General features: G+C 32.8%; 1 protein-coding gene across 1 annotated transcript in view; it reads right to left on the reverse strand.

The window, feature by feature from the left end:
- The window catches only part of LOC108905287 (protein bowel), a 155,455-nt gene that overhangs the window by 84,994 nt on the left and 53,925 nt on the right, over positions 1–16,536 (reverse strand). The window contains exon 2 of the mRNA XM_018708088.1: positions 10,569–11,395. Coding sequence (XP_018563604.1) covers positions 10,569–11,389 — 821 coding nt within the window. The 5' untranslated portion in view covers positions 11,390–11,395. The remainder of the gene's footprint in view (positions 1–10,568; positions 11,396–16,536) is intronic.

Below are 16,536 nucleotides of genomic sequence, written 5' to 3' on the forward strand. Positions count from 1 at the left end.
AAAAAAATGATTTCCATTCCTCCCTCTTCAATGGGTCCCTGTGCCCTTAGGAAGCATTTCCGGACCCATGTTCATATGAACTTTTTTACTTAGTTTTGATCATAGAATCGGCCTGTTCAGGGTTGGCAGCTAATTATGAGACACCCTGTATGTGTAGATAAAAGTCCGATTATAAGGTGATTGTGGATAAAAGTATTTTTTTTTTTTTTTCATTAAATTTAACATGTAACGCATCAATTTTATATAGAAAAATTACCAATTCATTTTGTAGTATATAGTTTTCGTAAACACCTAATAATAAAATTAACTTAAAATTTATACTAAAAGATATTATGACCTCTTTAAGTTCCATCTTGTTGAAGAAAAAATGTTTATGAAAAAATTCATTTAGTGTCACAAAAATGTATCTGTGGTTCGTGCTTCTAAGAAAAAATAATTAAAACTAATTATATTTTACCAAAAATGAACTTTGATTTTGGCTGAGATTCAAGTTATCATAAATTGCAAATAAATGATAATTTCTGTTATAAAACACAGTTTTTTTAGGCCCTAAAAGTAATCTTATATTGCAAATATTTTATATTTATCTGACGCGTGAAAGTCTCGATACCGTGGATATTTCTAAGGCCACAGTTAAAAAAACAAACAAAATCTTTCGTGAAAACTGTACACACAGAAGTTAGAGATAAAGTCCCCCGATAACCGCGACCAAACCCGTTTCGACCTTTTCATCTAAAGTTAGGAATCGCCCTTAACGCCTAGTTTCTTACCTGTTCCCCACAGAAATAAGAAACCAAAACATGTCAGGTGGATTCCACAGGTCCGTCCCATTGTGTGGGTTTTTGATTAATATTTCGTAGGGCTCCTCTAAATAGCCCAGCTAATATTATATCATTAGAAGACATTCACCGAGAAGATGGATCTTTCTAGGATGAACAATCCGGGGAGTGGGAGTAGTTGAATGGAATATAAGAATAGTTAAAAAAATAGTTTTCGGGACCGTGGAGCTAGTTAGAAGCTCTTTATGAAAAGGTTAGATATTTATGACTAACGTAAGTTACGTTCTGTAACCTTAGTATATCTCTGTTTTCAGTTTGCTTCAGAGGACTGAGCTCCATTATCAATTATCTGATCTTCGTATGTAAATTAGTATACGATATGATTCAGGAACAACTTCAAATTGAAACGTGTCATTAATTTAAAAATCTCGGGGTATATACAGGGTGATACACATTATTTATTGTAACAATTGCCATTTGTAGAGGGTATTTTGGAAAAAATATTCGTACATCATATAACTAATATTTTTTGCATGGTCTTATCATCTTTTGTTTTTGAGGCACACGTCATCAAAGCTGATATTTTTTCCAAAAAAAAAAACAACGAAATGCAGCGCTATCGGTAAAGTCCAAAAAAGTTTTCATCATGTCAATGAAGTAAATCAATTGGTATTGAAAAAAAAATGGAATCTATTTGCAAAAATTTCTGCCAAAACTTTTACATCTCGATTCTTCGAATATCATCCACAAATTTGTAAATGCTCTGTACATACTGTGAAAAAACCTAACCTCAAAAGAGTTGTCATCAAATGTCATTGGAAAAGATTGACTAGATTAATGTGAATGGTTTTTCACCTAACCAAAATTTGCCATTTTCACTAAACTTTTTTAAAAATAATTTATATATTTTATTATCAGCGTATAGTCCACGGGACCACGTACAAAGGAAAAAAATGATTACTAGCAAGCTGTAACTTTGCGTGCAGCTTAAGTTTCCCAAGATTTGACTACGAGGAAAATTCAACAGTGGTAAGTTTTCCCGTGATTATCAGGAAAACATGTCAATGTGGCATAAACATGGAATGTTATGACCAGCACTTTTTTTTAAGTTTAAATGAAAGATATAAATTTTTTAAACCCCCCAAAAAATTTGTCCGACAAAAATTTTGGTATTTTGAGTTTGTCCCCCACCCCAAATATGTCGATTTGGTGACATTATGGTTGGTGACAACCAGCAAGCTGATTTTTCTGGGAGGGTTTGGTAATAAGATTTGAAATGAAAGTATCTTATTGTCCGACAAAATTCTTGAGAAGTTTTTGCAGTCCGACGCCCCGAAGATGTCGACTTAACGACAACATGGTTGGTGATAACCAGCAATCTGGTTTTGATTTTTTTCTCTAATAATTGAAATGTATAACACAATAATATACTTGTCCGCCAAAAAGATTGGAAAATTTGCCTTAAAAATGGGAAAAATAACTATTTTTGTGGTACCTAATGTTCATTCCGCTATAAAATAATTAATTTTTTAATGAAAAAATAAAGAAGAATAAATAAGAAAATTATCTTGTTAACAGGAGCAACAGAAATTGAAATTCATAAATAATTATGTCTAACTAATTTAATTAATCTCCATCAAAATGATTTCTTTGTTCAAAAAACTTATATGTACATTTTATTTTATAAACTATTGTAACTATTTTATAAAAAATGGTAACTGTACAATGAATGCATAAATTTTTGCTTGTGTTTTTTTTTAAATTAAAATTTGCAATCTTGTTTTGACAAACAGTTTACACATAGTTGTGTTCTTGAAAAACCAATTAAACCAATTTTAAACCAATTTAAAAATATTATACACTTATCAACGCGTTTATTAAAAGATTGTCTTGTAAAGTATAAATCCTTAATGCGAAATGACTGCAGCATTTAAAACCTGCTGCCAAAGTTCTTAACAGGTGTTTATAGTTTCTCCATAAACAACTGATTTCATGTAACCCCAACAACGGAAGTCTCGGCATCACATTTATGTACATACAATTTAAATTAAGATGTAATTTTAGGTACGAATAATACTTAATGGACAGTAGCATACAAATGACAGCAATAAGACAAGTGGAATATGTATGTCAATTATTTGATTTTCGTCCAAACTTAAGAAACTTAACCGCTAAATTAATAATACTTCATTTTAATTTAATTCAACAGCATTGGAAGTTTCAAAGTCAAATATCTCGAAAACGGTGCGAGACAGCTAGTTTTATAAAGTCTAGCGTTTTTGTGTAAAAAAAAGTTGGAAAATAAGAATTTGATACCAAAGATGAGATACCTTAAAGTATAAAACACATTTTAACACATTCAATCTACTACAGCCAGCGCCCTCTACGAACTTTAACCAAAATGTGAACACATTTCAATTCCTCTACTTAAATAACTCTAAACCTCAAAATTTTGTGAGGATATTTGCATTTGTTAAGGAATAAATGAAAAAAAAACTAAAATAATATTTTGCTTTTAACACCCTGTATCTCTTTAAGTATCAACTTTTGGACTAAGGTAAGTTCGGCTAAATCGCAATTTTTGTGCTTCGAGAATCTACCCAGGAATTTTGACCTATTAGCTCGGGACCACCCTGTATACAATTTTTTTATAATTATATAAAAAATAAATTTAAATTAGTCATATTTATTTTGAAATTTCGGAAATTTAAACAAAATTTTTTTTATTCATATATTTTTTTTATTAAATGAAATTTTTCTTCTACATCATGCGTAAGTATTGAAACCGCAAAATTTTATTGTTTAATTTTGTCGCACAAGCAAAAAAAACCGATAATTTTGTCGGACAATTAAATTCTCAGATTAATATTGCATTTTTTTAAATAATGACACTTTTGTCCGACAGCTGGTTATCACCAAACATGTTGTCGTTAAGTCGACAACTTCGGGGCGTCGGACTGCAAAAACTTCTCAAGAATTTTGTCGGACAATAAGATACTTTCATTTCAAATCTTATTAACAAACCCTCCCAGAAAAATCAGCTTGCTGGTTGTCACCAACCATAGTGTTACCAAATCGACATATTTGGGGTGGGGGACAAACTCAAAATACCAACCAACCAACCAAAAAAGTGCTGGTCATAACATTCCATGTTTATGCCACATTGACATGTTTTCCTGAAAATCACGGGAAAACTTACCACTGTTGAATTTTCCTCGTAGTCAAATCTTGGGAGACTTGTCAAACTTAAGCTGCACGCAAAGTTACAGCTTGCTGGTAATAATTTTTTTCTTTGTACGTGGGCACGTGGACTAGTATATTTATTTTAATTTAAATGTATTATTAATAATATTAATAATGTTAACAAAAAAGATCTCTTTGTAGCAGTTGTTTTTTAAGTAATTAGTCTTTGCCAACGGTGATAATAGAACAGCAAAAATACAGGATGTTTATTTGAATGAGGATATTTTCTAAGGGGGTAGATATTTTTGCATACATATTTTTTATATCGACTTCATGTATAAATAAATCAAACAAATTAACAATCTTCTAGTTTTGTAAAATAGATTTTAAAATCGTCCTATAAAGATATTAACTTTTAATTCTCAAAATCTAACAATAAGATTGGATATCACTTTTTTCTTGAATGAAAGTGACGAAAATCGAATATATTTGTATCAATTTACAGTTTAATAAATAAGTCATAACAAACACTTTTTAAAGATGTTTTAAAAATGTGTGAAACGCAGCTAACCTCCACTTAGTAATATTAGCCAAAGAACATCTGGGTTAGTTTTTTGATAAACAAATAAAGGTATAAATAACCACCACCCATTATTAAACAAACATAATAAAAACTTCTCGTTTTATATAACAATTCTCGGAATTTATAATCCCAACTATGTGGTTTTCAACGGTAGTTTGGGCAAGAACAAATATCGTCAACAGTTATACGCCTCGTAGCAGCAGTATACAAAAAACAAGAAGTTTCCACTGCCAGATAAAAATGAAGTTTTACGGAAAAAAGACGACTTACATAAAACCCGAACCGACAAACGCTTTTCATATATTAAATAATTATCAATAAAATTTTAACGACTTTTACAAAGTAACCAATCTCTATTTTATATGCAAATGCCTGCACGGTTGCGCTGTTAAGAGATCGGCGAACGCGTTGGAGAGAGAAAGACTTAGAACGCGAGGAATACCGTCTAAACCGAATCTTGAAACGTCTCCCATAAATATTGCTTAAAAATTGTAAAGACCTGACATTTATGTATAATATTTTACAGCAAATGCTACTGAAGATTATTAAACCGATACCTGGTGTGAAAATGGTGTATGGCTGCATTTTAAATGAAGTGTATCGTGTTTACATAAAACAGTAATCAAATTTTAATTTCGTTAATTTGAAAACTTCCCATATTTAGCTTTAATTGGTGCCACGTTGTTGGGAAGATGACGCTTACCAAATGTTCTTTTTTACTGTACTTGTGTCATTTTCTGGCTTTGCAGTTATACATGAAACGTTCTCGAGATGTAAAGACAAATTTATGTTGTTTAATATTGACATTATTCACACGCTTGAGACGTGGTATCTCCGCTGAAACCTGTCACTGGTTATCTTGCAGAGGTCATTGAGTGATTCCTGACAGGTTTTTAAATAACTGTCACATCGATTTTGGTGAATGAGTGATATTTACCTGTACTTTTCTATATTTAAATATACCAACGGTACTTTCTTAAAATTTGTATGTTTAAATTCGATTTAGGTAATACTTTTTTTCATTTTGGAATAATATATTTTACAATAGGTTCTTAGTCCTTAACAGTACAAAAAAGTATCTATTCATCCCTGTTATTAGTTTATTAGTACCCTGATATACTGATGGGTCATCATTACATATGAAGAATATTTACTATTTTTAATTTTCATAGTCAAAGTGATGAAAAAACTATCTATAAAGCCCATTCATTATTTAAAACACTAAACGGGAAATTTCGAGATTAAAACAAAGGCAATATTTACAATACTCTGCAGAATGTACACTAGTAAACCAGGACGGATCTGTCGAAATATCCCACTTCTTGGATGTAAGAGGGGGCAAGCTAATTTTGGCTGGAATACCTTCAGCATAACTGACATAATAAAAGTGTAGATCCCTAGGTCTGGGCGAGGTCCGGAACATTTTCAAAATTTCAAAAATGTTTAAAAAATTTTTAAAAATACCTATTTTTATCTGAGTTTTTTACTTATTATTTTACATTTTGGGAGAATACTGTAAGTTAAAAATGTTTAAATTTATTGCCGTTGTTGCAAAATAGTAATAATTGATGAAAAAAAGGCAAAAAAATAAAGTTTTTTGATAATCTTTTTAAAATGTTTTAATTGCTCCGAGGGCATTCCAATTTTGGTAAAAAAAACTTTATAGTATAATAAAACAACACACCAAATATCATTAAAATCGGTTTTTAAAAAATTATTTTGCGAAAACTATCCAACCGATTTTAATGGAATTTGTTGTGTTATTTTATTATACTATAAAGTTTTTTTTAACAAAATTAGAATGCCCTCGGAACAATTAAAACATTTTTATTTTTTTGCCTTTTTTTCATCAATTATTACTATTTTGCAACAACGGCAATAAATTAAATATTTTTAACTTACAGTATACAGGGTGTTAAAAAGAGAGTGTTAAATATTTCAGGAGGTAATAGTATGAACCAAAATAAGTAGAAAACTCTTAATAAACATGGGTCCGCAAAGTAACGGTTGCGGAGATATGGACCACTATTCGTTTTTCAAACATTTTATTTTATTAGGAATAAACCGACAAAGGAAGCTTTTAACAAACAAAAAACAAAGTTACAGAAGATGTTCAAAGTGCCCTCCGTCCATTTCCAAGCAGGCACGACATCTTCGTCTCAACGATATTCGAACTCTTTCGAAAACACCCTCCTTGGTTTGGATTTCTTGACACTTTTGATTAATCCGTAGCTGCAGCTCTTCCAGGCTATTTACAGGAGTACCATACACTAATGTCTTCAAATATCCCCAAACAAAGAAATCTAGAGGGTTCAGATCAGGCGATCTTGGAGGCCATAAAACAGGTCCGGCCCTTCCTACCCATCTATGTGGAAAAGTTTGGTGTAAATGCTCTCTAACGGCCATGGAAAAATGAGCTGGAGCACCATCATGCTGGAACCACATTTGTTGCCTCTGATTCAAAGGAATGTCTTCCAAAAACTCATACAGTGTGTTCTGCAGAAAGTTGAGGTAAGCAGCGCCTGTTAATCGGTTTGGTAAAACAACAGGACCTAGAAACCTGTCACCTACAATACCCATCCAAATGTTTAATGAAAAACGTGCCTGATGTCCAGATTCTATTAGAGCATGAGGATTTTCGTCGGCCCAAATATGCGTATTGTGAAAATTAAACACTCCATTTCTTGTGAACCCGGCCTCATCAGTAAAAAGAATGTTTGCAAGAAAACGAGGGTCTTCAGCATCATGACGTAGAAACCAGCGGCAAAAAACCAAACGTGCTTGATGATCATTTATTGGATTTAAGGCCTGTACTCGTTGCACATGGTATGGATAAAGCAGTTGCTCGTGAAGGATTCTCCAAACAAGAGGACCACTAATTCCTACCTCGGCTGATATTCTCCGCACACTCGTACCTGGATTCTGCTCTACCAGTGCTAGAATTTCTTCTTCTGCTCTAGGAGTGGATACCGACCTTGGTCTTCCGGATAAATGGCACTGTTTGCTCAAGGAACCGGTATCACGCAATCTTTGGTGAATTCTTCCAAACATGCGTTGTGAAGGAATCTGGCGATTTGGATAAGCGTCAACATAAAGACGTCGCGCTTCGGTGGCGTTCCCATTAGCACGACCATACATGAAATGCATGTCTGTTAATTCTGCGTTAGAGTAACCAGCCATAGCGAAAGAAAACTTGTGCACTGAGAACAACTGTCAAATACGTACTGTTTATTTCACTAAACATCAACCAACTATTATAAGAAAATACACAACGTTTTTGCAAAATAAAAAAAGGGGCTAAAAAACATAAAACATTCCATATCTCCGCAACAGTTACTTTGCGGACCCATGTTTATTAAGTCTTTTCTGCTTATTTTGATTCATACTATTACCTCCTGAAATATTTTACACTCCTTTTTTAACACCCTGTATTGTGCAAAATTCAATTCTAAAACTTTTTCCTTTTCAATATTCTTCCAAAATGCATAGGTTCCAAGATATATGTAAAATGTTTCGAACCTCGCCCAGATATAGGGATGTAGACTTTTATTATACGAGTTGTACTGAAGGTAATTCAGACAAAATTTGCTTGTCCCCTCTCACATCCACCTCAAAACAGGTCCGCCCTGATCTGTAGATCGTCTTAAAGTCGATCCCTTAGCAACTCTGACGCAGTAACGTAACTAAAGAATGGTGGTTTAAATTAACTTACCTTAGTACCATATTGCTATAAGGCCGAGAAAGCAGTTTTTTTTAATTTCAATTTTTTTACAGTTTATTTATTATTTGTGTAATTTTACTCAAATTTTGGAAAAGTAGTTATTTTGTGTCATAAACACGAATATCAGATTTTTTTAAAGATCCATATTTTTGGAAAATGATTAGTTATTTTAAAACAGCATTTGATTTCCTTTAAAAAAAGTATCCTTGTTGCGTGTTGCTGAATTGCACCGTTTAGAGAAAATAACGTTTAAAACAGGTACGTAATAAGTATGAAAATAATACATAAATTACAATGAATTATTAATTCAAAAGGTTGTTACAATTAGTAATATGGTTCTTATAATAACTGAAAACGTAAACATGAAATCAAAAACAGAAAAATATGACAACATGAAAAATACAACATTTAAAACTAACAAAATAAAAAATAACCATTTAGACCTAAATGTAAAGCAAAAACAATTTTCCTTTTAAATTTGATTTTCGAAATATCAGCCACTTGCTTCAATGCATTTTTGACATCTCTTCTAACTGTTAAGAGTGTCGGAAGGATATGCCTAATATCATATGCTGCTACTTCTTCCTGCCTAATATCATATGCTGCTGCATTCTTTGCCGAAACTCATTTCTGGAATTAACAGTAGGGCCAGAATAAACCAGAGTTTTAAAATATCGCCTTAATAGAAATCCAGAGGATTCAAATCTGGACTTCGTGGAGGCCATGGATGTGCACTCTCTCGTCCAATTCGCCGAAGGGGGAACATGTTATTTAAATGATTTCTTAATGCTAAAATAGAATGACCAGGGATGCCATTCTGTAAGTGCCACTTACTAGCCGTAAAATTTAAATGAACATCATCTAGCAGATCGAAGGTATGCTCGAGGAAGTTTAAATAATCATGTCCATTCAATGTTGCTGGAAGTTCAAAAGGTCCTACAAGGACCTTCGACTATACCGAACCAAACATTTAATTTAAACTCGTACAGTTGGATTTTCCTCGGACCATGTGTCACAATTTTTATAGTTGAAAATTCCTTTTCTTGTAGATGTTGCCTCATCAGTCAGAATTATACTTATAAAAAGTGGATCTTGTCTCGTTTTATTTAACACGAATTCAAAAAAGTTTGTTCACGCTAAAAGATCATGTGGCAGTAAGTTTTGAACAGGAGTAAAATGGTACGGGTGTAATTATTATTCATGTAAAATGTTAAACACAGTTCACCGACTTAATTTAGAATTGGCGGATACTTGTGACTGGGTCATCTTCGACAAAATCCAATACCTTCTTTGGCGAAAACTTCCAGCTTCCCTTAATCTGCTAACCAGACGTGAAAACAATTTTCAGTTGGGCTGTCTATGATATCTGCATAACTTCTTACCACAGCGTGTGCACTAAATCTTGTTGGGTATAAACTGATATCATATCGATCATTTCACTGTTTGAGAATAAGTTATGTCGTGACATGGTACAAGAGTGCCATATTTTATAGCTCACGAATCTAACGCCTTTATGTAAAACGTCCACTGGATTTGACACAATAAGGCCAGCTTATTAGTTTCTTAGCCTTAAATTGAGAAATTGCAGCAATAACTTGAAAGTTATTTTCTCTAAAACGGTGCATTTCAGCGACATGCAACAAAGATACCTAGATAACTAATCATTTTCCAAAAATATAGATCCTTAAAAAATTTTTGAAGGAGACAATGTAGTGGCAAGGGCGCTCAGGACGCCCAGTATATTTATCCCAAAACACAAACAGATATTCGTGTTTATAAAGAAAAAACAACTACTTTTCCAAAATTTGAGTAAAATTAACCAAATAATAAATAAATTATCGTAAACAATTGGAATAAAAAAACTACTTTCTCTTATCTATAACTTCTTAAGGAGGCAAGATTGTACTAAAGTAGGTTGATTTAAGTCACCTTAGGTTCATCCAAGGAAGCTAGTCTTAAAGTATGTCCCATTATTTAGTAAACACCCTGTATAGCGAGCCTTAGGCGACTGTCAATCCAAAATTTCATATTAAACGTAAAATTACTTAAGACATATTGGTATTTGTATCCTCAGCAAAGCTGAAGTACAAATATTATGCAGCGCTGTTGGAAATACCTATAATTTCTAATATGTTTATGCTTGGCTCATTTATAAATACAGCCAAAGCAAATTCAGGAACAAATAATCAAGGAATATTAAATTTTAATACATATTGAATGGCAAACTGCTGAAGTAAAAATAACTTGTATGCCTCAGGGAACATAATTCCACAAATGTTAACAAAAATGTAAATCAGCTCACCTGTGATCCCGCAAGTGGTCCTGCCTTCTGAACGCCTTCCCGCAGATATCACAAGAGTACGGCCTTTCGTCGGTATGGGTACGCTCGTGGATCAACAAATTGTAACTCTTGGTAAACTGTCTATTACAAAACTTACAGATAAACTGCTTCTTCGGCCTAGAAGCCCTACCGGGGGCCCTAAGCAGTCTCCTGTCCAAGTGCGCGTGCATCTGAGGCGGCGGATACAGAGCCCCGCTGCCCGGAAACGTAAACGTAGCGGGATTGGCGGGTGAAGAAGGTAAAAATCCGGAGTACGAGTGGGCTTGTGTACTCCCTGAAGCTTCCAGCATTCCAGGGGGCGGCCCCGGTCGATGGGGCAGCATCAGCGCCGCGGCGTGCGCTGCCGCCACGCATGCTGCCTCCTCGCGAAGCTGCAGCTCTTTGCGCTTGTCGGCCATCATCGCCATGAGGTCGAAGCTGGAGGAAGAGGACTTTCGCACGGCGGAAAACGCGGGATTCGCGTTTGACTCTCCGGATTTGTTACTGTCGGTTCTCTCGCGGTTTTCGCGGATCAACTCGGACCCCAACAAGGGGTGGATCTCGCCCGGATAGAGCATAGGGTGCATATTGCGTGAAGGGACAACTGGCACAAATGCGGAACTCTCCCTGTGGTGGCTCATTGCCGACGGCAAAGGCACTTGGTGGTGGTAGGGGATCTGACCCTCATAGCGACTGCCGGAAGATGACCTGTTGCTACTACCAGGAGATGGTAGGGGGAAGTCGCGTCTAGACAGGGATAAGGGTCGGTCCTCCGAAGGGGTCGAAGTTGCGGTTTCGGGCATTTTGATCTGAAACAAAAACAATTTATAAACATATTTTCTTGATTATATAATAAATAGTGCAGCCAATATAAATAGTTGGCAATAAAAATGGTAATACCATCTATAAAAGGCGTTTCAACGGATCTGCAGTAATTAAAGGGTAAATTTGTAAAAGCGATTATTGTTTCGCCATAAAACATTTTATCATCGAATGCCAAATATTGTTGAAATAAACCTAATATACAATTTTGCTCAAGTGCGTTAATTTTGGAGTGAGACATAGCTCTCATGATAATTCTTCTACTTTCGACATTTTAAAAATTCTGTTTCAACATTCTGAACATTTAAACAACTTATATTTGCTCTGTTTAAGGATTAGCCACCCTGTGACTTTTTTAAACTTATTTGCCAATTTTAACGAACTTGTGGAAACACGTGGAAAGAATTCACTTCATAATTCAAGGCTGTCAAAAATCAGCGAAGTACTATTAGGCATTTAAGGAAAAGAATCCAAATGGCTGATCTGAAATCTGAAATACAAATATACCAGTTTTTGTAGTACCAAACAAAGACTGTTTTAAGTATCTAAGTAAAAGTATTCAGATATTCACAAAATAGCTATTGTTAAAGATCAAAACCAACACAAAAACATTTGAAGCTACAACTAACTTATATTTACAGGTTTTTAGTTATACTTTATTTTAAAGGTATATTAAGTTAATCAACTAATTTTAAAACATTTTCATACAAATTTTATGAAATAAAGTGAAACAATGAGGTTTGCTTTTGCCAAAAGTTTAGGTATACAAAAACATTTAACCTCATATACAAGATTCTTAAATGATGAATTATACTCCACGATATCTGTTAAACACCTAGTCAATAATAATTAACTAAAATAAAAGTTGAAAATGAATATTTAAGTATTATTCAATGGAAAACGCACACCTGACATGTCGAAATAATTAAATTATATAATATGTCAATGAAATACATTTTACTCTTGTTGTTCTCTAACATCATCTTTGACAAAGACTAACGCGTAGTCACAATAGTTTAAGATATTTCTCCATTTTGAAGATTGCTTTTTGTGTCCTTGTAAATAGAATTAGTAAATATGAATAGAACAGAAAGTTTTTAGAAAAAATGAAATTTTTAAACGACAATGTCGAAAGTTGACAATATGTCTAAATTAATGTTAAATTAATTTATTAAAATAAATTGAAAGTAGTTAAGGCGACAAACTTGGAGGATATGTTTCTCGGGTAAAGTTAAGTAGAATAATGTATATAAACCTAGGGCTCGAAAATCTTCGTTTTCGAGAAACAGGGTGTTATGGATTCCAAAAAAAAATAATATTTTTTTAATATCTTGAACGCGAATAGAGAAATTTAGGTAAAACTTGTTGTGACTTATGATTAGACAGTTTATCCAAAAACAAAAATATTCAGAAAGCATAGGCGTACTCAAAAAAAAATAGGGGATCCATGGGTACTTTAAACCAAAATTACACAAAAGGCGACTTAAGATCAAAATACCAAAGTCCTAAATTTCAAATAAATATCTCTACAATCACCGGAGTAATCAGTAAAAATCATTTTTTAAATTTTAATTTTAACATCCCGTATTTTGAAAAATGGAATAAGAAAAGTCCCATTATTTTAATTCAAATAATATGGGGTTAACTGCTTGAACTACTAATTTGTAACACCTTGTATATTTAACTAAAAACAGTTCATTAATGTCGGTCAGTAAAGAAAAAATTCCTTAAACACACTGTACACAGATCTAGAGTTTTATTTGAATTGTATCTTTTAACAGCTGCAGCAAAATAGAATTAAGCTTCTTGATTTTATTCTCAAAAAAATCAACTGCTTTAAAATATGTTTTAAAATATTTTTCTCTTATTTTGATAAACGTATAAGGCATGGTGCCTTATATATGTTATAATAATAAATAAATTACATAATGACAGATATTAAGAAATAAATTAATTTTCACGGAACTAACGAACCGTGCTAATTATGCTAATAAGTGAAAAATTTTATTTAATTGTGTTCTATTAGAATAAGTCAAATTGAATTCATTAGCACCGTCAAGTGTTAAATGTAAATAGACATTTTCAATAATAATAATAAAATTATAGCTACTACTACTTGCGGAACAATTAACTTGATTAATGACTTCCTGTAATTTGACAACAAAATTTATTATTAAATATTAGTATATTCTATTGACACCTTTAAAAATAATCATATAACATTATGCGGAAATATTGTTGTTGTAATGTTAAAAATTAGATAGATAATTGAATTTTTATTTAGAAAAACAATATCCATCGGGGCAAAATTTACACGATTACAGGAAGTGAGAAAGAAAAGTAAAATATAAAATAAAAGAGACAACTAATTTTTAATATACATTATTATTCCCTTATGCGACAAATATTTAATGTTATTGAATTTGGATCCTATGTGATGAAATCAATGACTTGAAACAATACCCTAAACATCAAGTAATCACCAGTTACAAGCATCGGTTGAAAGTTACAAAAATGTTTATTTGATTTTTTAATTATATCGATATCACTTCTTCATCTGTAACACGAAAATGTTTTAACTTTTGAAACAAGCTTACGGAGATGATGCTCTGGGTTGTACACAATGGTAGAAATCGTTTTTCCTGTTTAAAAGTAGTCGTCACTCAATTGAAGATGATCCAGGAAAGCCTTCTACTTCAACTGATGACTCATACGTTCAGAAAGTCAAAGATCTGGTGCACGCAAATCGCCGATGGGCCATCAGAGAAATTGTAGAAGAGCTTAGCATTTCAATTGGGTCATGCCATGAAATTTTGACTGGAATTTTATTCCTCGTTTGATGACCGAACAACAGAAAGAAAATCGTGTAGACGTTGCGATTTTTTCTTATTTCCTAAATTAAAATCAGTTCTAAAAGTACGTCGTTTTCAAACAAACAATCATATCTTTCATTCTTCCACTTCTCATCCCTTGCCAGAAAATATATAATTTTCTGGTTGTTGAATTCAATTCTCAAAAACCTAAATATCTTCTAAAAATGACATGGTAAGACCTTAGATATTAAAAAGTTTGAACAATTAAATCAATATTCTACAATAAGTCTTTAGCCTCTTTAAGCTCGTATCGCAGGGTTTTTTATAAACAATTTAAATGCAGTATCATGACGGCAGAATTTTTTATGATTTTAATAAACGGTGACATGTATATTTTTCTATGTAATAATCGTGTCCAGATTAAACACTACCTAAATTGTTACAACCCAAACTGTTTTCTTATATCGATCTACAAGAACAAGTCTAACGTTTTTTATTCTAGAATAATTTAACTGCACCTATTAATAGAGCTGCACGCATATGAACATAACTTTCGAGGTTACTCCGGAGTCTATTATTACCATTAGTAAAACAGTTGACGACCAACATTATCATTTTTTATCTCGTGACCGTTTGGACGAACCCAAATTTCAAGCCACATTATGTCTGATATGAAATTTATTCTGATATATTGTTCAAATTCAATATTTCGACAACGGTCATTATCTTGTCAGGATCTGTTAGAGCTCACCTTTCCTACATACACTGAAATAATTGAGTAATAAATCTTGAATCATGAGCTGAACCCTGGCGCATATTTACATTATACGGCCGTAAGATCCCATTTTGTGATAAAGATTACTCCGAAAACCAAGTGCCAGAGTCATAAACTTTGTTTATAATAATAGAAGAAACTCCTCTTCTTGCACTATGTAACATTTTTGGTCATGGGTCACGGGCATAGTTTAAATTTCTACGATTGTTCACGATGGTGAAATTATGCAAGAGTTGTACAAGGTGGAGGTTTTACGGTGGGCCTCTTTCACTGCATAACGGTAAAATTGCAATTTAGAAATGTTGCCAGTGATAGAAACACGAAATTGTAGTTGTTGATTCATTGTAAAGTGTTCCTAAAAATATTTTGTAAAATTACATTCAACTTTAATGCGATTTTACATTAAACTATACAGGGTGGTCGCGAGGTAATGGGCCAAAATTAATGGGTAGATTCCCCAAGTAAAAATATTGCGATTTAGCCGAACTTAGTCCAAAAGTTGATAGTTAAAGAGATACAGATACAGAGATACAGAGAGATACATTTATTTCTTAATAAATGCAAATATCTAGACAAAATTTTGGGATTTGGAGTTCTTTGGATAGACGAATTGAAATTTGTTCACATTTTGGATATAGTTCATAGAGGGCGCCAGCTGCCGTAGATTGAAGGTGGTGGAAACGACATAACTTTTTTGTACTTTAAGGTATCTCATCTTTGGTATCAAATTCTTATTTTCCAACTTTTTTACACAAAAAAGGTAGACTTTATGAAACTAGCTGTCTCGCACCGTTTCCGAGATATTTGGCTTTGAAACTTCCAATGCTAATAGTTGAAATAATTAAAATAATTTAGAAATGTCAAAAACAAGGGTTTATTTAGAATTAAAAATTGCAATGAACAGTAAAATAGTAAACATTAGTAAAAATATGCCTTTTTGACAATAATTGCTCAAAATATCCACCTCTAGCTTCAATACGTTTATTAAAAGATTGTCTTATTTTAAAGTATAAATCCTTAATGCGAAATGACTTTGCAGCATTTAAAACCTGCTACTAAAGTTCTTCTCAAGTGTTTATAGTTTCTCCATAAACAACTGATTTCATGTAACTCCAAAAACGAAAACCTCGGCATTCTATCTCACATTTGTGTATACGAGTAGGTATACAATTAATTTGTAAGCTAAGATGTAATTTTAATTAGATACGAATAAAACTTAATAGAAATTAGCAAATGGCAGCAATAAGACAAGTGGAAGACGTCAATTATTTGATTTTCGTCCAAATCCTACTTAAGAAACTTTACCGCTAAATTAATAACACCTGTAGGTACTTAATTGTAATTCAATGCAACAGCATTGGAAGTTTCAAAGCCAAATATCTCGAAAACGGTGCGAGATAGCTACTTTAATAAAGTATACCTTTTTTGTGTAAAAAAAGGTGAAAAATAAGAATTTGTTACCAAAGATGAGATACCTTAAAGTACAAAAAAGTTATGTCGTTTTTAACACATTCAATCTACTGCAGCTAGCGCCCTCTAT

The sequence above is a fragment of the Anoplophora glabripennis genome, unplaced genomic scaffold (genome assembly GCF_000390285.2).
Source record: "Anoplophora glabripennis isolate ALB-LARVAE unplaced genomic scaffold, Agla_2.0 scaffold245, whole genome shotgun sequence".
Taxonomy (NCBI): domain Eukaryota; kingdom Metazoa; phylum Arthropoda; class Insecta; order Coleoptera; family Cerambycidae; genus Anoplophora; species Anoplophora glabripennis.